Source organism: Leptidea sinapis, chromosome 1, assembly GCF_905404315.1.
Source record: "Leptidea sinapis chromosome 1, ilLepSina1.1, whole genome shotgun sequence".
Taxonomy (NCBI): domain Eukaryota; kingdom Metazoa; phylum Arthropoda; class Insecta; order Lepidoptera; family Pieridae; genus Leptidea; species Leptidea sinapis.
The window spans coordinates 185986-209062 of NC_066265.1; the positions used below are offsets into that span (position 1 = coordinate 185986).

Consider the following 23077-nt stretch of genomic DNA (forward strand, 5'->3'; position numbering starts at 1 on the left):
CAAGATGTTGAGAGAATCGAACAGTCGGACGCTCGGCAGTAATCAAGCAAAACCAATATTGTGATTTTCACCGACTCTTGAGCGCTCAGAATGTTGTCTCTTGTTGCTCACAACAAGAGCCGCTGTCGGACATCTTTTCTTCCTACAACCAGACTGTAGATCTTTCTATGCCCTTCTAGGTATAAACTATCTTCTCCAGGATCTTGGAAAGACATGGCAAGATGTTGATATGGCGAAGATCCTTTCTGTGACTAGATATTTTATTCTATACATCTGGAAAGTTGGCAGTGCTAAGATAGGAATTTATTATATGAGTGATTGTTTTTTTTTAATAATAATAATAATACTTTATTTCATTTTCTTTTACACTCACTGCAAATAACTTAAATTACAAAATGTACAATATTTATTACATTACCAATTATTTACATCTTTTTATCGCTAATTGTAACAATACATTGAACATTGAAAATTTGGTTTTGCAGTGATATTAAAAGACCTCTGACCCCGAAACTAGTTAAAACTGTATCTTCGGGGTCAGTGATTCCTCGACAAATGACAATGATATGATAATTGTTTAAGATAAGTGGTGGTTTTCTTTTTTACCTCAAAATTGCTTAGTATGCAGATAAAAGTCTTCTCATGAATCTTATTGTAAAGCTTAGAGGAGAGAGCATCATATTGACGTTTTGCGAAGGCCGTTTTACATTTTATTATGGGACATATTTGGGTGCAGCGTCGTTCAAGAACAGTCACGTTGAGGGGTAGGGTCGCATGTTTTCTTAATACACTCCGAAGAATATATAGTTACCGGACCGTTAAGGCTTGGCATTCTGAGTAAAGGAGGTTGGTAGAGTATCGGATAGGTTTATAAAGCATTATCTTTAGAATAGCTCTTTGAGCTCTTTCCAGACTTAACATAATAGTTACGCGGGCTCCACCCCAAACAGGGATACAATAGGTTAAAAGTGATTGGCATAAGGCAAGGTATACAGTTTTCACCGTATTGAGATCAGTCAAGTGTCGTAACGTCTTAAATATGTATATTAATTTCCGCAGCCTCACTTTTAACGCTTCTATTTGTGTATGCCATTTTAGGTTAGAGTCTATGTGGATTCCGAGGTATTTTACGCTGGAGACAATATTGAGAGAGGGGCAGTTACAGGTGGGTGTTATTGGATGACAAGTATGTATAATGATATTTGAGTTTTCAGTTGGAACCGAGGAAGCAGATGTTAAGGAAAAAGGAAGAATTTGTGTTTTCCGGATATTTATTGTGAGTAAATTAGTTGAAAGCCAATTGTTGGTAAAGTAACGGAAGGAGTTAACTTAAGCTTGATATTTCAACGATGGCAATACTTTTAAAACTTCACTGTCACAAGACTGAATTCTTATTTATATCATAATGTGTTTGATTAAAAAAACTACACGTAGAAGAGGGAACTAACTGTTATATCTCCGTGTGTATCAAAAAAATGTGCATTTAAAAAATTAGGGATTTTATGATGTGGAGGTAAGATTATTTAATATTTACGTGTGCTTTAATATGATTCCACAGAATCCTAGACTCACTGGTGTAGTTATTAATATACTTATTAAAGTATACTCTTTAGTAGGAAAAATGGAAATCATGTTTTCTTTTACTTTGCCCTAGCATGCGTTTCGTCACGACATTTCATCATTAACTTCAAGTTGTTCAAATGTTACCCACGGATAGTGATGTAGTCTAGCAAGAACATGCTTACGTGCACCACGTATAAAAGTGAAAAAAGGTTATAATGTACGATGTGAAACAACAACCATTTGGTTAACGTCCTCTAAATGGTATATTGTGTCGAATGGGGCACCCAGAAGTGACTCACTGAAGTTATTTAATTTAAAATCCTTTAAAGTTCTAAAAGAGATCCATTTGTGTACATATTTTTCATAATATTAAATTTACAAGTAATAAACGCGTGTTTACTTAAGTCAGTTATATGGTCTATTACAATGTGTTATCTGTGAAATGTGTTGGTTGTGATATACGTTGATTTGGATTATCAATCTGTTATAAAATTATTAAATTTATGGAAGTGAGGTTTCGAGTTATTTAGAAGATTAATATTACGTGCGACCAGCCGATGCTAATTATTGACTCGGACATTGTATTAATAAAAGGTTGGTCATCCATCCACGGTGGTCTATATCATTTGCCAATCACAATGACTTTTCCCTGGATGACAGTTTTGATATACATCTGCTCGACGAGGTTGACAACGGGGTGGGATATAATAGGTAAAAGCCCACTCCTCCACCGTGCGGACGGATAGAGGAAATACGTAGAAATTTATTTGCAAAGTATTGTAAGTGTGTAGTACTATAGATGCCGTTAATAATTACATATGACATTAATAATAATAACTGAACCTTATCAAATGGAAAGGCATAAAGGACATTTATTTTCTCAAAATTGATTCCTTTACAATTATAAAAATGATTTAAGTTTTCTTTAGTGTTAATTCCGCCAATATTTGTTTTTTAAAACAATTCGACACGTGTTTCTCATGCCAGATTTTGGCGACTCATGAGTCTCATGCCAGATTTTGGCGAGACAACACGTCCTGAGGATGCCTCGTGTAGAGGCGAAACACGTGTCGAATTGTTTTAAAAAACAAATATTGGCGGAATTAACACTAAAGAAAACTTAAATCATTTTTATAATTATGGACTTCCGCAAAGTAACGCCTAATTCAATAAATTTCCTTTACAATTATTTTTGATGTCATTTCTGATATACTACTCGATACTACAACCGCTTCGGAAACAAATGGCCCTCTGAGAGAGAAGAGGCGGCGCAAGACACTCTCCCAACAACAGCAACAAGTCCCTCTAACAACTTTTTTTGCGCTCTTTCTAATCAAATATTGTATTGTCATTACTATTGCTATAAAATAATCATAATCTAGTCCCAGGCTGTCGGATCACTTAGATATTCAGGTGTGGAGTAGTAAGTTTTACGACAGAGCTATTTTGTAATAAAACATTTAAATTTATTTATAGATATTGCCTGAAACTTCTATAATAAGCACCTTATTATAAAATTTATTTAAAAGTGTATACATTTACTCTTAAAGCTATTATGTATCTTATGAAACCTACTAGAATAGATCCAAGCAATCCCTTATTTCTAGTGTTATAATAATGAGAATCACTATTAAGAGCAAAAAGGTGACGATTTTTGTGAACGTATTTTAAATTTTCATAAATGTTATACTAACAATGAACAGTCATAATATTTATTTGTTTAAATTTTTCTTCGAGATACAGTCTATAACCAAGCTGATATATAGCACGAACAGCTCTCTTTTGCAGAGCAAACACTATATCAATGTCAGCATCATGACCCCACAGTAAAATACTGTACATCATGATGCTGTGAAAATAACTGCACTGTAAATGTAATTGTAAATCACAAATGTAATGTAATCAGGGGGGTACTACATTAATGCTCTAACTACACTATAATTAACACAAATAAAAAAATAAACTTATAAAGATTTTGTACTGTGGTTGTGTGTATGTCTTAAGTCATTATGAACTGCTCGACTACAATATTTTTAAAATTATTTGCATTTTGAAAGAGTTTTTAGTACGATTATATCAGTAAGTAAGAAAATTTTATTATAACAAAGAAGAGTACGGAAACCGAAAGGGAGACTTATACGAGGTGTGTTCAAAAAATAACGAGAATTTTTGTTTTATGAAAAAAATCTTGATTTATTCATCAATATCTATTTTGTCCCCTTCAAAGTAATCCTCCGCGGATATAATACACTTGTGCCAACGCTTTTTCCAATCCTCGAAACACTTTTGAAACTCGATCTTTGTAATAGCTTTTAGCTCTTTCAGCGATTCGCTTTTAATGTCATCTATGCTTGTAAAACGACGGCCTTTTAATGCAATAATAAATTCATTCCCGTAAACCCATGTTTCGTCACCTGTTATAACACGTTTTAGTTGTTCTGCATCGTTATTAACTTCATTTAGCGACTCCTGAGCAACTACCATTCGCCGCTGTTTTTGTTCGAAATTTAACAATTTTGGAACGAATTTTGCTGCCACACGTTTCATACCAAAAACATCCGAAAAAATTTAATGGCATGAGCCAACTGATATGCCAACATCATCAGCGACTTCTCTGATTGTGATTCGGCGATCGTTCATAACCATTTCTTTCACTTTTTTCACGTTTTCATCGGTTGTTGATGTGCTTGGGCGTCCGGGTCGTTCGTCATCTTCAACGTTTTCGCGGCCATCTTGGAAACGCTAATCCCACTCGTAAATCCTTGCTTTACTCATACCAGACTCACCATATGCCTTTGTTAACATTTTATAAACTTCACTAACTTCTACTTTATTTATTTTTTTTTCGCAAAATTGAATACAAATTCTTTGATCCATTTTTTTTCACAAACGAAAATCGCCGAGCTCGAAAAGTACGTCTAACGTAAGCGGCTGCCACTCAAAACGAAAGCAATGAATATTGCTGAAAATTTTATCGTACTTCAGGGGCATGTGTACCAACATAATAAAAAAAAATTATACAGGCGGACTCTCCAAACCCGCGAAATTTAAAAATTCTCGTTACTTTTTGAACACACCTCGTATATTGTCTGAGTTAAACTTAAACATTGTTATCAACTCTGTAACGTCGAATTACGAAGTTGCAATAATTTTTGAAACATTCTTTACAGATATATGTTATACCTGTTTCCACTACAAATTGTTGAACTAATCACCAGACTCCGCTCTTTCACTATTGAAAGAAAATATTCTTGAATTTTATATGATCTCTGATGTTATAAAAGCTTTTAAATCTATTAAAAATAAGGCGACAAATGATCTTTGGGGCATATCAGTTAAACTTGTCAAGTCTTTGATTGATATTATTACACCAGATTTAGCTATAATATTTAACAATTGTATAGAATATGGTGAATTTCCTGACCTAATGAAACATAGTAAAGGTTCCACTATTTAAATCAGGTTGTACCAGTGACCCTACTAATTATAGACCAATATCTGTACTACCCACTTTTAGTAAAATTTTAAGTTAATACTAAATCAATTGACTCGTCATTTTGTCAGTCAATTATGTATTACACTCCAAACAGTTTGGTTTTACCCAGGGTCGTTAAACTATCGATGCTGATGTTGACTTGATACATAATATATTTGAAGCCTGGGAAGAGTGTTGTAATGCACTTAGCGTCTTTTGTGATTTATCCAAGGCTTTCGATTGTGTTGAACACCAAACATTATTCAGAAAACTTCACCATTACAGTATTAGAAACATAGCATCAGACTTAATGACATCCTATTTAAATTGTAGACTACAAAAACTGGATGGAAAATGTCAACGGACAGCAGTCCTCTGGTTCAATCGTTAAAATGGGTTGTTTCCACAGAGCTTCGCTTTAGGACTTTTTTCGATCCCTTATTTATATAAATGATCTAAAAGTATTATATGGTCGTCTCAATCAAATGCCTTCTCAAAATCAGTATAAACTGCGTCAATTTGATAACAATCATCCATTTCACGCCGAACGTAATTAGTAAAAACAGCAAAATTGGTATTAGTAGAGCGATCTCGTTTCAAACCATGCTGCTCTAGAGGTATGTGACGGATGATTTTGGGGTACAGGTAATTGTGTGCTACCCTTTCCATTAATTTAGGTAATGTATTAAGTAAATGGCTAAGGAAAGTTGGGAGGATAATTCATGTTTAAGTTCTAATATAACCGTACGTAAAGATTTAATTTCCTGTATAATTTTTATTTTTCGCAGGGTGAGACAGATGGCATGAATTGCAAATTGACTTGGACTCAAGGATTATTGCTTTGCGACATTGCTTGTGAATGGGTGCCTCACACCTTATGTACCTAGCGCCATCTGTCGCAATCACGAAGAACTTCGCACACAAGGGACATTTGTTTGGTGGCATATTGGGGCTCTGCTGCGTAATCGAAAATATAACACTTAGTATTCCAACCTTACGTTAGATAGTGATACGCGGTTTTATTGCCGAATGTGAAACTGTTAATTATATTATTATACAGTTTATTGGGTTTTACTTCAAGAAAAGGAATTTGTGTGCCTATATTTATAACAATATACTGGCGGAATAGCTTACGACACGTGACAAAGATTAGCAGTAATTTAATTTCGATGTAGGTAGACGGTAGTAGTTATTAAACACGGATCAGCTATTCTTAAAATAGTTTATCTCACTCCCGAGGACGATTGAAACACTGCTAACACTCACAGATGGAATATTAACTAGTAGCAATTGAAATAAACACTTTTATCAAAAGTAAATCACTATTGTGCAAAGAAATAATTAAAGTAATTAAGAGACGAACTGTCACCCGCGAAACACGTGACACACATAGTCAAAGATATTTTTGTAAAGATATGAAGTGGTAGAAATCAACTTAATTTTTTAAGATTTCGCTTAAGTAAATTTAAGTTTGAGAATCTGCTTTTGAATTGTTTGTCAAGGTTGGACAATTTTACATTTCATGATTAGTAATCAACATTATTATGGGAAAAACTACTCATTCATAGTGAAATTATTATAATGAAGTGAACAAAGCTCTGAGCGCAAAAATGCGGATTGCGACGCTATGTCCCCAACCCCTTGAAAAAATTAATTCCAATAGCAATGAAGTTTTTTTTTATATTTATGTTGATTCAAATACTACTTACTTACATTTTGAAAAAAATCTTTAAGGGCTAATTAACGTTCATGTTTTTGCAAGCCTTATCGTACTCGTTATGTTACAGAGTGAGGTCTACAGTTAACTTGCACGGGCCGTCACTGAGGAACTAATTATGACTTATTCTTACACAAATAATGAGTTCAAGATCTAAAGGTTGATGCATCTAATATACGATCATTTATATTAATACAGTTCATTCTTTATTACTTTGTAGCACCTTACAAACTAATTTCTCATGTAATATATTACAACCATTGTAAACTACTCTATTTGATTGAAAAGAGTGGCCGTTGAGTTTCTTGTATGTTCTCACCAGCTTTTCTTTTTCCGAACATAGTGACGATTCAAAAGCGCTTGGTTCAAGCCTAATTGAATATAATTAATTTGAGTTTGCCAACAGCCAGCTACCGCCTCACCCGGGCCCGCTGAGCCGCCTCCTGTCGCTCCGCAGCCGCGCCAGGACCTGTCTCCTCCCGGCCAGCTTCATGAGGTGCAGCTCCCGCACCGCTCGGCCCCACTGCTCCTTGAAGAACGACTTCGACTGCACTGCACTCTCCAACTTCTCCTCTAGACAACGCTGGAAAAAATCATCGTTGGACTTGTTAACTTTATTGTTAGCTTCATTAGTAACTGATCAACTTATTATTATACAGGTCGGCCGAGAAGTTGACGTCCAAAGCTAAAATTTGAAAGCCTCATGGTGATGAGTATCCGAATCACCCCTCAGTATGTACTACGATTTTGCGTAGTTTAGGAGATAATATTTCTTTTCCCCTTTTATCCGCTTTTTTCACCTAATTATGGTTTAGGACTTTTTTCTAATTTTTTTGAACACTTTTAGTTAATTTTTTTGTTGATAATTATTAACTACAGTTGTAATAACCACATAAGAAACTATGAATAGTTTAGACAATGCGAAACTAGTTTAGAATTGAGTCGTAAGTTCAAGATAACTGCTCCAGCTAAATTCATGAAAATGTTCAAGGTATCAAAAATAAAATAAAATGGAGCCTATTCTAACTATTTTTAAAAACTTCTCAGAACATTGGCCAATAAAATGAGTCAAATTCAAATTTTAGCTATGGACGTCAACTTCTCAGCCATCCAGTATATAAGATTAAACTTTTCAACTTTATTTATCTTTTAACATAAATCTAATACTATTCCTTTGTCCGACTTGTCTTTACTTTCATGCTATAACTGTCAATAAATGTGATTAATATATTCAACGAACCAATTCTTGTATGAGACTCGCAGTTTGATCCTTTGTCAAACCGGAACATCTGCTTTCGGCTTCTTTTTCAATATTCATCAGATTCCTCTGAAAAAAACATTCACCAACAGATAACTATGATATGGAAATCATAAAATCTTAACTATGAAGACTTTACGCTACGAGGTATTGATAATTGAAATAATTATCTTATGTATTTTAGTTATATGAGTGATATAAAGAAAACTAGGTAGGCAGTTTAGAAGAGTGTGAACAAAGATGGTCGTTGGTGATAGAGCCCACCAAAAAAAATAATTATAAAATGAACAAAAAGCCAACATCACGCGGTGTTCCCAAGCGGTCACCCATCTAAGTACTGACCGCGCCCGACGTTGCTTAACTTCGGTGATCGGACGAGAACCGGTGTATTCAACGTGGTATGGACGTTGGCGATAGACCGTTCGAACATTATCAACCAATAATATTAACACCAATTAATTAACTAAACCAAAATAAAATAAGAGTTAAATGAACAAAAAGCCAACATCACGCGGTGTTCCCAAGCGGTCACCCATCTAAGTACTGACCGCGCCCGACGTTGCTTAACTTCGGTGATCGGACGAGAACCGGTGTATTCAACGTGGTATGGACGTTGGCGATAGACCGTTCGAACATTATCAACCAATAATATTAACACCAATTAATTAACTAAACCAAAATAAAATAAGAGTTAAATGAACAAAAAGCCAACATCACGCGGTGTTCCCAAGCGGTCACCCATCTAAGTACTGACCGCGCCCGACGTTGCTTAACTTCGGTGATCGGACGAGAACCGGTGTATTCAACGTGGTATGGACGTTGGCGATAGACCGTTCGAACATTATCAACCAATAATATTAACACCAATTAATTAACTAAACCAAAATAAAATAAGAGTTAAATGAACAAAAAGCCAACATCACGCGGTGTTCCCAAGCGGTCACCCATCTAAGTACTGACCGCGCCCGACGTTGCTTAACTTCGGTGATCGGACGAGAACCGGTGTATTCAACGTGGTATGGACGTTGGCGATAGACCGTTCGAACATTATCAACCAATAATATTAACACCAATTAACTAAACCAAAATAAAATAAGAGTTAAATGAACAAAAAGCCAACATCACGCGGTGTTCCCAAGCGGTCACCCATCTAAGTACTGACCGCGCCCGACGTTGCTTAACTTCGGTGATCGGACGAGAACCGGTGTATTCAACGTGGTATGGACGTTGGCGATAGACCGTTCGAACATTATCAACCAATAATATTAACACCAATTAATTAACTAAACCAAAATAAAATAAGAGTTAAATGAACAAAAAGCCAACATCACGCGGTGTTCCCAAGCGGTCACCCATCTAAGTACTGACCGCGCCCGACGTTGCTTAACTTCGGTGATCGGACGAGAACCGGTGTATTCAACGTGGTATGGACGTTGGCGATAGACCGTTCGAACATTATCAACCAATAATATTAACACCAATTAACTAAACCAAAATAAAATAAGAGTTAAATGAACAAAAAGCCAACATCACGCGGTGTTCCCAAGCGGTCACCCATCTAAGTACTGACCGCGCCCGACGTTGCTTAACTTCGGTGATCGGACGAGAACCGGTGTATTCAACGTGGTATGGACGTTGGCGATAGACCGTTCGAACATTATCAACCAATAATATTAACACCAATTAATTAACTAAACCAAAATAAAATAAGAGTTAAATGAACAAAAAGCCAACATCACGCGGTGTTCCCAAGCGGTCACCCATCTAAGTACTGACCGCGCCCGACGTTGCTTAACTTCGATGATCGGACGAGAACCGGTGTATTCAACGTGGTATGGACGTTGGCGATAGACCGTTCGAACATTATCAACCAATAATATTAACACCAATTAATTAACTAAACCAAAATAAAATAAGAGTTAAATGAACAAAAAGCCAACATCACGCGGTGTTCCCAAGCGGTCACCCATCTAAGTACTGACCGCGCCCGACGTTGCTTAACTTCGATGATCGGACGAGAACCGGTGTATTCAACGTGGTATGGACGTTGGCGATAGACCGTTCGAACATTATCAACCAATAATATTAACACCAATTAATTAACTAAACCAAAATAAAATAAGAGTTAAATGAACAAAAAGCCAACATCACGCGGTGTTCCCAAGCGGTCACCCATCTAAGTACTGACCGCGCCCGACGTTGCTTAACTTCGATGATCGGACGAGAACCGGTGTATTCAACGTGGTATGGACGTTGGCGATAGACCGTTCGAACATTATCAACCAATAATATTAACACCAATTAACTAAACCAAAATAAAATAAGAGTTAAATGAACAAAAAGCCAACATCACGTGGTGTTCCCAAGCGGTCACCCATCTAAGTACAGGCTTCAATATGGTATGAAAAATTTGTTCGAAACAAAAGAAAATACCTAATAACTTCTGATACTTTATAAACTGTTGATAGTTTATCTACAAATAAAACTTATATGCCTATAGGAGACTTACAAGTCTCCCGATGATATTTATTTATTTTTTTAATTTTCATTGATAATCGTTATTCCACTATGAATGGAGTACAGTAGTAGTGTATAAGTGAACACAATCGTCATAACAGTCGTGGGTCACCTTGAGCACGTCTATTTGTTTCTCCAGCGACTGCACCCTGGCCCGCTCCTCCTCCACGGCCAGCTCCTTGAGCCGAAGCTGGTGGTTCATATCTGCCTCCATCTTCTGCGAGGCCTCCCGAAGCTCCTGGAACTTGGACGTGTAGTGCGCCTCTAACGCTTTCTTTGCTTCTAATAACTGAAACATATCCACGGCCATGTTGTATATAAAATAACACTAAAGAAGTTCTGATACACCGAATGGAGGAGAGAACAGGCGTGGAGAGACAAATGTTAGGAATCACTAAACGTGATCGAAAACACAATGACTGGATCCGCAGTATGGCTCAAGTAAAAATGATCATAAAACTCATAGCGAAGAAACTGTGGACGTAAGCGGGGACCTAGAGCGTACCTACACTAGAGGGCGCGACAACGCAAGGGAGCACGGCGTTTGCACTTAGAACATTTCTTGATTCATACAATACCAACACATTAAAATTAATTTGTCAACTTGTCTATAGAGGGCACTGATTGATACACAGACCTGCTTCGCCCGCCTACACAGTAGGTAGCCGCCAATCGCCATCTTGTTTATTAATTTATTTGCCGCCATCGTTTTGCTTATTCATTATTGTTGTTGTTTGGTGTTCGTTGCGTGTTGAGTATATATATATAAGAGCATAGTTCCGAATTGACTGACAAGATATTTACTATATCTACTATGATATTTATATGTAATTGGTGCAGAACCATCAATAAAATACTTCGAGGAGCATTTTCGACGCAGGATGAGGATATAATGCAAACATTCGCTATACAGTATTACAATAAAAGAAGATAGAAATAATATGTTTTTTTATTGTAACTCAAGTTCCTAATATCTACATTTTAGTAATTCTGCCATTAAATTTATGGCGGAATTCCTGTGTAAAAATAATATTCCAAATAAAACAACCATAATACAGGAATTTATGTTATACGTATATGTAGGTAAAGTTTTCGTCAAGTTCCCACGCGATGTCACTTTCGCCTTGAAATGGACTGACAACTTTATACCTATATTATATAATGTACTCTGTGCAAGGGAGGGACATCTCAAGATACGGAGGTCTATTGGATGAGACAGCGCCGAGACTGTCAGAAGTGAAGGAAATGGGATAAGAACTACCTCCAATATCAAATCACCAAAAGACCTTGATGATGATTGTTATAATTGTGAATGGTTCAAATTATGTAACTATTAAAAACATATTTAGCTCACAAGAAACACCTTCTTCATTGCTTTAGATTATAATAACTTGATACTTACATATTTTATTGCATTCTCGTGCCATGGTTTTAGTCATCTATCAATGCTGGATAAAGAGTACTATATGAAAAAAGTGAGATTCACACGTCATGTAATCCACGGTGGTATTGTCATATAAACAACAAAAGCCTGCCTCTCCCAACTAAACTACTATATAACATCTGCTATCGAAAGAATCTCGCTCACGTCACTTACAAAATACCAAAGTAATGTATAACGCGCGCGTATACATTATACTTTAAAATATTAAAACAACGATAATCACATCCAGAGCTTAAAATAGCGAACGAAGCATTGTTACTTTGGAAACGACAAACGTATAATCTTTCATGTTTCTTGTCACTGGTATAGGTCACACCTCAGAAAACAGAAAACTCTCCGATTGAACGAAGATTAGCAGTGGGACGCCAGGTGGACTTGTACAGGATGTCGGCTACATTATGAGTACCACACCGGCTCTTTTTCTGCCGTGAAGCAGTAATTTGTTTAGGTCTGAGGGGTGTCGTAGCTTGTGAAATTACTGGGAGAATAAGATTTAACATCTTATGTCTCACGGTGACGAGCGCACTGCATTGTAATGGGCAGGGCGTATTAATTACCATTCGCTGAACGTTTTGCTTGTCTTGTTCCTTATTGTCATAAATAAACTGTCAACGCGCTTAAAGGCAAGGCGGTCTAAAGTATGCCGGATCGGCTTCCTTGTGCGGTGTTTGGTACCCTGCCATCAGTGGTGTCGTGGGCGGCGATGGTCCCCCACCTTGTTCTCCCGCGCCGTGCTCCGGAAGGCTCGCAGCTGCAAGTCCTGCGTGGCTGCGGCCAGCTGCGCCGCCAGCTGCCGGCACCGCTCCACTCCGCCCCGCAGCTTGTGCTCCAGCTCCCCGCGGCGCCGGCTCCACTCGCTCGCCAGCAGCTCCAGGTGGTAGTCCTCTTTGCGTTTCAACTGGAACATCATTTACATTAATTATAAATGTATTAAATAGGATGCCAACGTCGAATTCAATAATAATCCCTAATCCAAAGGTCACTTTCGAAAGGGAGCGGGGGGCTTGTTGTAACAGGGGTAAGTAGTAACAAGCACTTTATACCTAGATAATAGAAGAATATTCGTTTGATTTTTAACCTAACCCACTACGTAATACCCATTCTATAATATAGGCGAGAACAGTATCACGCCGGACGACGCAAGTCGCGGTGTTGTGCTGGCGTTCCGATTAAGCCAGATAATGGACTTTTTTTGCTTATACAAAATTGATTATCGTAGATTTCAAATGGTTTAGCAGTTATTGATTTATACAAATACATTAAGCACTTGTTAAGTTTGATTATATTAAATGGAATTTCACACCAAGTTAGCCACTTTTTTTTAATATAGGTTATTTCCAAAAACCTTGCAGTGGGGTAAGTTGTAACATGTTACTTATAAGTTATTTATAAGTATAAATCCTGCAAGCAAACATTAGTACCTCTAGCTTGACAACAAGTATTCATAATATAGATTCATACGATAAGCAATCTTGAGATATGTGTCAGTGAAATCATAAGTTCCATGGAAAATTGAAACACAGTAACTTAGATTTAACAAGAATTGAGGATACTTTATTTACAACAGCTTTACCTGGAAATCAACCTGACTTTGAGCCGACTCCTGGACCTTCTGGTATTGAAAAGCACAATCATTTCTCTCCATCTCAAAGAAGAACTTATCCGAAAGCTTAACCACGAAAATTGACTAACCACCCTCAACGTAAAAGAAAATGCTGTGTCCTCCCAGACACGCAAGAGAAGAATGAGTTACAAAAACAACACGAAGAAAATTTAAATAAGACAAATCAAACACGGTAGACAAAGAAAGGCAAAAGAACGATGACAAGAGATAAGATTAAGTAACATAAAAGACAAGGGATAGAAAAAGTAAAAAAGAAAGTTTTTAATTTTCATACGGATTCTGAACCCGAGGAAAATGGTTTTGTTTAGCTCGTGGGGAAAATTATGAATTCAAACGAAGAGTGGATACAATGCATCATGTGCAAGATGTGGGCACATGTATTGTATGTATGTTTACTGAAGATTTTGTTATAATAAATGGCTTTGATCCTAAACTTCGTTTATAGTTTAAGAAAGAACATGTATTTGTTAATATTTGATTCTTTTCTATCAGATTAAGATTAAGAGTAAAACTTAAAAGTTTTGCTATAACGTACCTAAGGTTTATAATGCTAAAAATTAATCAAAAGTCTGATTACTGAAGCAGTTAAGATTATAAATGGCTGTAAACCTAAAGTGCCTTAATAGTTTTAGTAAAGAAAGCACATGTTATTTGTTTGTTTTTGTATATTTTCTGTTAATTTTAAAATTTTACTAAAAAGTTTTAGCGTTTGTAAAGTTTCTTATGCAAAATATGCCAAATAAATCTTCAAAAAATATAAAACTGGCTTCTAATTCCTAATGTTACAATTTGCCCCAAGCCTGTTACAACTAGCCCCAGCCACGGGGTAAGTTGTAACACTCGTCAGTTTTTATTCAAAGCCGTTTCTACAAAATATCGTAACAATTTAGATAACAAGATTATTAGGAATCAATAGTTGAATAGTTGTTAATTGGAATAGTATTGCTAGATTTCATAAATAACAAACAAGTAAGCTGTCATAGCCAAGAAGCGTAAAATTGTTACAACTAGCCCCCCGCTCCCCTACTCTTAATAGATTATTATTATTATGATTATTATTCGCACTTACAATTGCCATCCGAAAGTTGATCGAAATATAGACCATTTTAAATGATAAGTTCTCTGCATTTCAGCATAAACTATATTATTATACGGTTATTGATATGTTGCTGGACAGGAATAAAATTTGATGTTCAACAAAAATACGCCTTTTTGGGTAATATTTTAACTCTGCCGTAATTTTAGTTCATCTAAATTAATCCTCACTTTATAGATACTAATTATATTATTAAATACTTTAGTATTCAAATTTAAATATTTTTATTCAAAATCACTTATTGTGTTTTGTGTCAAAAACTACCCATTCAAAAAAGACTGCCTCAGGCCTGAAAAGAATGGGCGCAAGAAACACAGCGGGCTTTTCTTATAAAAAAAATAATATATAAAAATATTAACTACAATATGATATTGTACAATACCTAAACATTTATAATAAAAAAGCCAGAGGGTGTTCGATTCATTCCCAGTCTGTGGTGCTATTAAGAAATACGTTTATGCTATAGTAACCTTTCCCAAACAAACTTTTTTTAACAATTTTTTTAAATTTCGTAACACATTAATTATTTTGTACATTTTCTGGGATCATATTGTAGAAGCATATACATCACCCAACAAAAGACTTACAAACGCGACCCAACCGAATAGTAGACATAACAAGTTTATGTTTGTTCCTCGTGTTAACATTATGAATGTCACAATTTCTAGAAAAATCTTCAATGTGCTTATGAACATAGAGAACATTATCAAAAATATGTTGAGAAGTAACAGTCAATATGTTTATTTATATAAATTTTTCTCTTAACGAATACTATGAAAATAACTATATACTATAAAGTATACTAGTCGCACCGTATCCGTCTAATTTTCTTAACCGCATATGTTTTCTCTGACGTAAGTAACGCTCAGTAAAAAAGTCAATTGAAACAATTTTTTAAGCCGTTATAATTTTATGGTTTAAAAAAAAACATTTCAATATGCTCAGCAATATTTTACTACTTTTGTAATAAATAATATATAAGTTATCAAAATTTTTCTGACAATTGCGACATTCGTTAATTTGTTTCTGGTTTCTTCGTAAATTATTAGGATAGGCCAAGGGTTCGAGCCCATACAGCCATATTCGTTAATATCCAATAACAACGTCATATTAATATGTGCTAATATAACCTTCTGTCGACGCCAGATTTCCTATCGTCGACTGGATTAAATTTAATTTTATTATCATATCGAGCCATACACTTGAACCTATCAAACAATTACTCTAATATTACTCCATTTACCTACTCTGTCAATCATACTTCATCCTTCATCTATCTGTCAAATATAACATTCATTCATTCACTATTCTACTTCGACTACTTGCACACGACACCTCAACTACACAAGAACTATTTTATCTAATCCTGTTAAGACAGACGAAATATAAATCTTTGAGAAGATATCAATCTTTTTTTTGTTCATCGCGAACACCTGCAATTTCTTATTATCAATTATTTTATTTGATGAGTGAAAATTTTAAAAGGTGCGAATGGAATTAATGTATTATAAATAGAATATAAAATTAAAATATTAATCAGTCAAGTAAAATGGCGGGATCCCAGGAACATTTTACTCTTTCATCAATAAATAAGCATAAAAGAGAAAATCTAGAACCTGTAAAAATTTTTAGTGTTTTATTTTCTGATGAATACTAATATCAAAATATAACATTAAATATATCATTCTTTGTAAAATATATAAAATCTCAAAAGATGAGGTTATATCGTTACCGTTTCCGAAAAAAAAATATCAAAAAATCTAACAAAGCTACTCAGTAATACGTAAGCACTTATTTGGTAACAAGGCTTTATTTAATGTAATATATTAATGTATCTGTTAATTATTCCTAAAGTTTATTATTATTAAGTTTTATTTCAATCGCGCGTAAAGATTACACACACCTTTTTTATCAATTATATGTAATATTTGCATGTGGTCATTGCCTGTGAATGCAATAACACTTATTTTTATTATTATTAGATTTATTGTGTTGGTGATGCCGATAAATAAATAAATATTTATTGACTATCTAACGAACTAAACAGCTACTTGTCTATGGCAAAAACGGTTTTTCAAATAACTAGATCTAATAATCGTTTCGCTCGTCATAGAGCAAGCACGCAATAAGGTCTCTGTAAGCGGTCAATCCTTGCACACAATGAGCGAGACAGCGAACGTGTTAAGAGTACAAGTTTAATAGCTTTCTTGTAAAACATTTTTTATTACAATACACATTATGCTAATATTTCTTTAACAAAGATTATTTATATATACTGGAAAATTATTTGATAACGCGGGTCACGGAGCGCTGCGCAAGCGTGACAGCGCTTGATCCCCCGACGAGAAAGTGTGTGCGAGGCATGGGGAGAGACACTGACAGTGACAAGTTCGTTCCGACATTATCAAATGAAATATGGAGCCAACAAACTTAGTATTGTTTTCACCGTTGCGCTTGTTAATATTACAATAGGTATATTAATTAATATAAATTTGAACACGATTCATATATTGGATGCAGCACCTTACAAACTAATTAGTTTTGTTTATTACAGCCTTTGTAAAATACTCTATTTGATTGAAAAGAGTGACCGTTGAGTTTCTTCTCACGAGCTCTACTTTTACCGAACATATGGTAGATTCAGTTATTTAACAGCAATATTTATAGTGACGATCCAAACGCGTTTAGTTTGAGACTAATTGATTAAAATTTATTTGACTTTGACTTTAAGCACTGTTTAAAATATAAATGGAAATAATGTGAAGAAAATGATCTTTTAAGTAGGTATTGATGTCAAAAAAAGTTTTCAGTTTTATATATGGCTGAATAAAGTAGGAAGGGAAGTTTATATCCAGTGCAATAGTTTTATATAGTTTTTTTTAAATGCTTTCAGAAACAGTTAAAAAGATAATATCATTTCGTTTAGTTTTTTTAGAAGGCGTCCAGCTCTTTTTGTCCGTTTCTGTCAAAAACAGTACCATAGCTATACGGTTCACTACGGTAGGTGTTCACAAGCAATACAGAATCAAAGTAACCTGCACTTTATACATCTGCTGTTGCATCTCTTTCCAATCCTCGAGCTCGTCGACAAACTTCTTTATGATTGCATCTCGCTCGGACGCCGGCATCGCGCTGGTTACTGTATCTGTAATAGCAAACGATAAGGGTCTGAGGATCTTGAAACTATTAACATATTACTAAATAATTATTACAATCTAACAGTGTGGATGGAATGATGTGTGCTTGTTACCAAAACAATATTTTATTTAGTTTCTCATTACATCTAATCTAGGTCAATTATATAAGATATTAATTAATTTATTAGTAGCTGACCGTAAAATTAAAAAAAAAAAAACAACAAAAACATAGAAAATTGATCAAGCCGTTTAGGAGTAGTATGGTAACTAACATTGTGACACGACAATTTTATAGATATACAACAGTAGAGTCATTTTAATAGGTAACATTTGACAGTTCATCAAAATTCAACAACGTAACTTTGTAACGGCGTGCATAAAATAATATATTTTTTTGTTCTCTTAGAACTGAACAAATGCTTAATTTTTTTCAATATCGATTACATATTTATTGTTTTAATGAACGATACGTGTAATTTTACGATTTGCTAAACTATTCTAAACATAAATAAACAATGTCTGATCTAAATAACTGAACGTCGTTACAATGTTACATAGCTTTTTTTCATTTTAAACACTAGCGATGTAACTCTAAAAATCGAAAGCTGATAAGTAGAATCGAATACGTAGAATAAGTAAAATCGCATTGGTTACTTGTGAAGAAATTACCATAAATTAATAACCACGTTGTGATTATAATAAATCATAATTACATATATTTTTAATTCTTTTAACGAAGTATAAAAATACAAAAAATATTTTAATAGAAAAATAATTTATGTTTAACACAAAAACAATTTAATAGATAAATAATAAATTGTATAATTATTTTGAACGTCAATCAGTTAACGATGGGCCTCTTTTTCCATTGACGCAACCGAGAGAATAGGGAAGAGGACAGTTACTGAAATTCTGAAAGAGAAATATGGACCATCAGGCTCAGAAGATAATACTTTACGAACACCGAAAAAAATAAAGAGGGACATGAAAATTGTTGGCGTTGATAATTTTGATGATGCTACAATTCGCAACCACATTTATGGGTATTAGTCGAGAAAAGAATATTCTACAAGGGAAAAGCTAAGGAGTTCGTTAAAAGACGCAGACTTATTTTTGGCGGTAAATCGTCTCTATCAAAAGTTTTGAAATCGATTGGCTTTAGATTTAAAAAATCGGACAAGCGGAAAATCCTGCTTGAACGATACGATATTATTTTGAAGAGAGTAACATTCTTACGTCAAGTAAATAAAATTACAGATTAGGATAATGTCGTGTTTATTGAGGAAACATGGTTAAATGCGAATCATGAGGTTTCGCGGACATGGACCGATGATACAGCGGACATGGACCAATGATACAGCGGCCTCCACCTCAAAAGTTCCATCGGGGAAAGGTGCCCGACCTATTATATGTCCCGCGGGATCAGCTTCTCATGGTTTTATTCCAGACTGCCTGCTCGCGTTCGCCTCTAAAACTACAAGTGATTACCACGAGGAAATGAATTTTGAGGTTTTTAAAGAGTGGTTCGAGAAGCTGCTAGTCAGCTTAGAAAATTATAATGGACAATGCACCGTATCATTCTGTACAAGTTGATAAACCACCAACTCAAACAAATTAAAAGGGAGAAATTGTCTCGTGGCTGGTAAGAAATGGTGTGGAAAAGTTGAGTTGTTAAATCTGGTAAAAGCAACTAAGCCGTCCAAGCTCCGATACGTAATCGATGAACTAGCCCAAGAGCATGGACACGAAGTTATTCGATTGCCTCCCTACCATTGACAGTATAACGCCATCGAGCTTATTTGGGCACAAATAAAGGGTCATGCAGCGCGAAACAATACTGAACCACCCTTCAGTACTGCTAAAATGATGACTCTGCTTCAAACTGCGGGTGCAGAAGTCACTACAGAAGACTGGAGAAAAGTCGTAGAGAAAACAAAAAAAAAATTACAAGATTTTGAACGAGATGTGAGAATAGACAATATTATTGAAAATGAATTAATAATGTCTCTGAGTGACAGCTGACAGCAGTGATGAAGATGACGATACTAATAACAGTTATGATAGTTCATCTGAATAAATGCATTTTTTTGTTAAATGTGTATACTTGTCTTATTTTGCTCCTTAAATTTAAAAAAGAAAAAATAATAACGGGACAGGGATTCACTAATGATTTTTAAAATTCACATATGTTTCCAGTCCGTATCGATTCATGTACTTTAATCGATGTTGAGCAGGTCACCTCACTATGAAGATAAAACTGACAGACGTCAAAATGTATTAAAACGACTCCACTGTATATAGATGCATAATAAAATTCATTAGAACGACTTGAAACAATTGAACAGTTGCACAGCACTAGAATTAAATGTATCAACAAAGTGGTGTTTCCAAGACGATTCGACATGGATACCTTCAACAAAAGCGCGTACACCTTCCTTAAACACTCCTGTGATGCCTCTGGTGTTGCAAGAGAATGTGGGGGGTGGTGATCACTTAACACCAGGTGACCCGTACGCTCGTTTGTCCTCCTTTACCATAGAATAGTGGATGGAAGAAAATGACACACATTAAATTACGCACCTTTCAAAGCACTGTCCTTCATCACCTCATCACATTTGGAAGCTTCAGTTGATTCCCTTCGAACAAAGTTTAACATGTAACATTAATTATTAATAAAAGTAAATCTTCGTATAAAATCCACTAGTATGGTAACGCCTCATTATAAACTTCATATGATAAATGACTGATAAATGTAACGTTACCACTTATCCACTTAAATCGGTCGAAGACATTAAATCCATCTAGATAGGATTTAGTAAGAGTGTGTGCGATTAAGCCCAAGGCGAGTGAAAGAGAAGAAAAGCCGTATGCTGTAGAGTAATTTTCCTTTTGAAGTTATACCTCTTTTGGCGCGTTAGAGAAAAATTATTAAAAGTGAATTATTACACCGTCACTAAAATTCGCCACCCTCACGTTAGTTGGTCAACTAGACCATTTACTACTTCAGCAACCTTAAGCCTTGTGTAACTCATATGTCTACTGAACCACAGACAATGGACGAGAATTAAATAGTTTTTGATATGTATAAGTTGTAAAATAAAGTAAAAATGTAATGATATCTATCTATATATTATATAAAAGCGAAATACCACTCACTCACTGAGTGACTGACTAATCACGACATTTTAGAAACTACAAATCTTACAAATTTGAAATTTGGTTGGTAGGTTCTTTCTAGGACGTAGGTCTCAGCTAAGAAACAGATTTGAAAAGGGGGGGCGAAGGATGTATGAAAGTCCTATCTTTTGAAGCTAAAGACGTGAATATCGACATTTAGGTTATTTCACCCTGTCCTGTGTAATATACCTAAACAGAGTGACACGGCTTTGAGTGCTTTGAGAAGCCAAAATTATGGTATGGGATGAATGAACTATGCTCCATAAGAAAGGCATTGAAGCTCTAAATAGGACTCTCCAAGATATAAGGAATTGTAACCGACTTATGGGCGGAGTCACGGTACTATTGGCTGGTGACTTCAGACAGACATTGCCTGTTGTCTCACGAGGGGGATTACAATTAATTGCAATTTAAACATAGTAACAGTTTCTGGTTAAGATATTATGCTACACGATAATCTTATTATAATGATAAAGCTAGAATCAAACTTTGAAGCAAAATAGAACCGTCAAAAATACAAATACAATACAAAAAATATAATGTATATTGCGACCTCTATAGGTATAAACTATGAAGTGTGGTTATTACCAGCGGTAGGAATTTTGTCGATGGGTTTGATTGATCTACTGGAAAGCAGAAAAATAATCTGAAAGGAAATCAGAAATTATACGCGGATGAAGTCGCGGGCAACTGCTAGTATTTAAGTACACGCACATTTTTTTTAATATAATAGTTTTCAGAAAAGATCACCGACAGGAGTTGATCCTAATGGAGAATGTCAGTAAGTGTTTCAATAAAGGCGAGTAGTTCTGAAGTAACTATAATTTTCGTTTTCAAATATTATTCAAATGGTTGACAAGGCCATGGCATCCCTCGCCGCTCAGACCCCACTCTCACCTACAATGAGTCACTAAGTGTGACTTCATATCGCTCACCTTCCTCGTCAAACTAGCACACATAATATTTCGGAAGCTATTCTTCGTATATTTGACCATAATAATTTAATGATCTACTAATGATTCTCCTGATAATAATAATGACAATATGATCTGAGTCGTAATACATTTAACATGCCATCAAAAACATAACTTGTAAAATAAACCTAAAAAAATAAAGTCTCGCAACTCAGTTCTTCTACCGTCAAAAGTTGCGGGATGCATGTTATACCAAGTCTGTCAATTCATGTAGTCCCTTCTTAAGGGTCTTTCTGTCTTATGTTATTACGTAATTAGCCAACCTAACAACATTTTATAGTGACCATATCAATATTGAAAGTATTTAATGTTTTAAATTAAGCCAAGTAAATCTATTGAAGATTAGCTTGGCCATTCGCTCGAACAAAATGATGCAGACTATGACTGACATTTTGGACGGGTTCTTAACAACTTACGGTTTAGATGCCGCAACGTCTTCGCCATTATCACTACTGCGTGTGAGGTCATCAGCGCGAGCATGCACGTCATCGTTGCGGTCCCTCGCATGCATGACGTCATCATGTGTGACGTCACACTGCACTTGCGCGTCGCTGGTGAACGGCTTAGCCTGCTTCTCCTGGCTGGATGTGAGAGAGTCGCACATTTTCTTCAGTAGCTCTGTTATCTCGTTGGTTGGCAACACTGAATCGCCCGATGCGTTTGTGTATCTGTAAAAGTTGTTATTAATAATTTTATAATTTGTGTACAGGATGCAAATAGTGCAGTACGTTCCAAGGCTCTTTCTCAACAGCTGAAAGAGTTCGTCGGGTTTTTAGTGTAGTTTTAATATGAGTAGAAAGTAGGAATATTGGCCGTCTTAACATCAATTGTTTACAGTCCGCTAAATGTAATTTAGAAAACATTCAAAAGATGAGCAGATGCGGTCAGTTACTTATTTTTTACGAAGTGTCCAAAGTATGGCTTTTTTAGCAGTTTAAGTAATATATAGCCTCCTTTAGAAAGAATAGGGTTGGAGAGGATAATAAAAAAAAAGAGTTTACTGCGTACTCGTAGCAGGGTGTGAAGATCCCATATTTATTGTTTAAGCAACTTTTGTTGTAAAATTTATCTTAAATCTGATTTGTAAAATTGTTT

General features: G+C 35.3%; 1 protein-coding gene and 10 non-coding genes across 11 annotated transcripts in view; all 11 read right to left on the bottom strand.

Moving 5' to 3' along the window:
* The window catches only part of LOC126967957 (centrosomal protein of 120 kDa), a 34497-nt gene extending 11993 nt beyond the window's left edge, over positions 1-22504 (bottom strand). Inside the window, exons 1-7 of the mRNA XM_050812680.1 lie at positions 22399-22504; positions 20412-20467; positions 17730-17839; positions 12690-12872; positions 10643-10819; positions 7996-8082; positions 7178-7338 (exon numbers count right to left, since the gene is read on the bottom strand). Of these exons, the coding sequence (XP_050668637.1) occupies positions 7178-7338; positions 7996-8082; positions 10643-10819; positions 12690-12872; positions 17730-17839; positions 20412-20467; positions 22399-22493 (869 nt within the window). The 5' untranslated portion in view covers positions 22494-22504. The remainder of the gene's footprint in view (positions 1-7177; positions 7339-7995; positions 8083-10642; positions 10820-12689; positions 12873-17729; positions 17840-20411; positions 20468-22398) is intronic.
* LOC126971094 (5S ribosomal RNA) lies at positions 8307-8425 on the bottom strand. Its single transcript, XR_007730813.1, has one exon. It is a non-coding gene; the product is annotated as a 5S ribosomal RNA (ribosomal RNA).
* Positions 8513-8631, bottom strand: LOC126971149 (5S ribosomal RNA). The gene has a single exon (XR_007730836.1). It is a non-coding gene; the product is annotated as a 5S ribosomal RNA (ribosomal RNA).
* On the bottom strand, positions 8719-8837 carry LOC126971206 (5S ribosomal RNA). Its single transcript, XR_007730855.1, has one exon. It is a non-coding gene; the product is annotated as a 5S ribosomal RNA (ribosomal RNA).
* LOC126971263 (5S ribosomal RNA) lies at positions 8925-9043 on the bottom strand. The gene has a single exon (XR_007730880.1). It is a non-coding gene; the product is annotated as a 5S ribosomal RNA (ribosomal RNA).
* Positions 9127-9245, bottom strand: LOC126970935 (5S ribosomal RNA). Its single transcript, XR_007730742.1, has one exon. It is a non-coding gene; the product is annotated as a 5S ribosomal RNA (ribosomal RNA).
* On the bottom strand, positions 9333-9451 carry LOC126970980 (5S ribosomal RNA). Its single transcript, XR_007730752.1, has one exon. It is a non-coding gene; the product is annotated as a 5S ribosomal RNA (ribosomal RNA).
* LOC126971030 (5S ribosomal RNA) lies at positions 9535-9653 on the bottom strand. The gene has a single exon (XR_007730775.1). It is a non-coding gene; the product is annotated as a 5S ribosomal RNA (ribosomal RNA).
* LOC126970898 (5S ribosomal RNA) lies at positions 9741-9859 on the bottom strand. Its single transcript, XR_007730715.1, has one exon. It is a non-coding gene; the product is annotated as a 5S ribosomal RNA (ribosomal RNA).
* On the bottom strand, positions 9947-10065 carry LOC126970907 (5S ribosomal RNA). The gene has a single exon (XR_007730725.1). It is a non-coding gene; the product is annotated as a 5S ribosomal RNA (ribosomal RNA).
* On the bottom strand, positions 10153-10271 carry LOC126970918 (5S ribosomal RNA). The gene has a single exon (XR_007730736.1). It is a non-coding gene; the product is annotated as a 5S ribosomal RNA (ribosomal RNA).
* Positions 22505-23077: the final 573 nt, after the last annotated feature.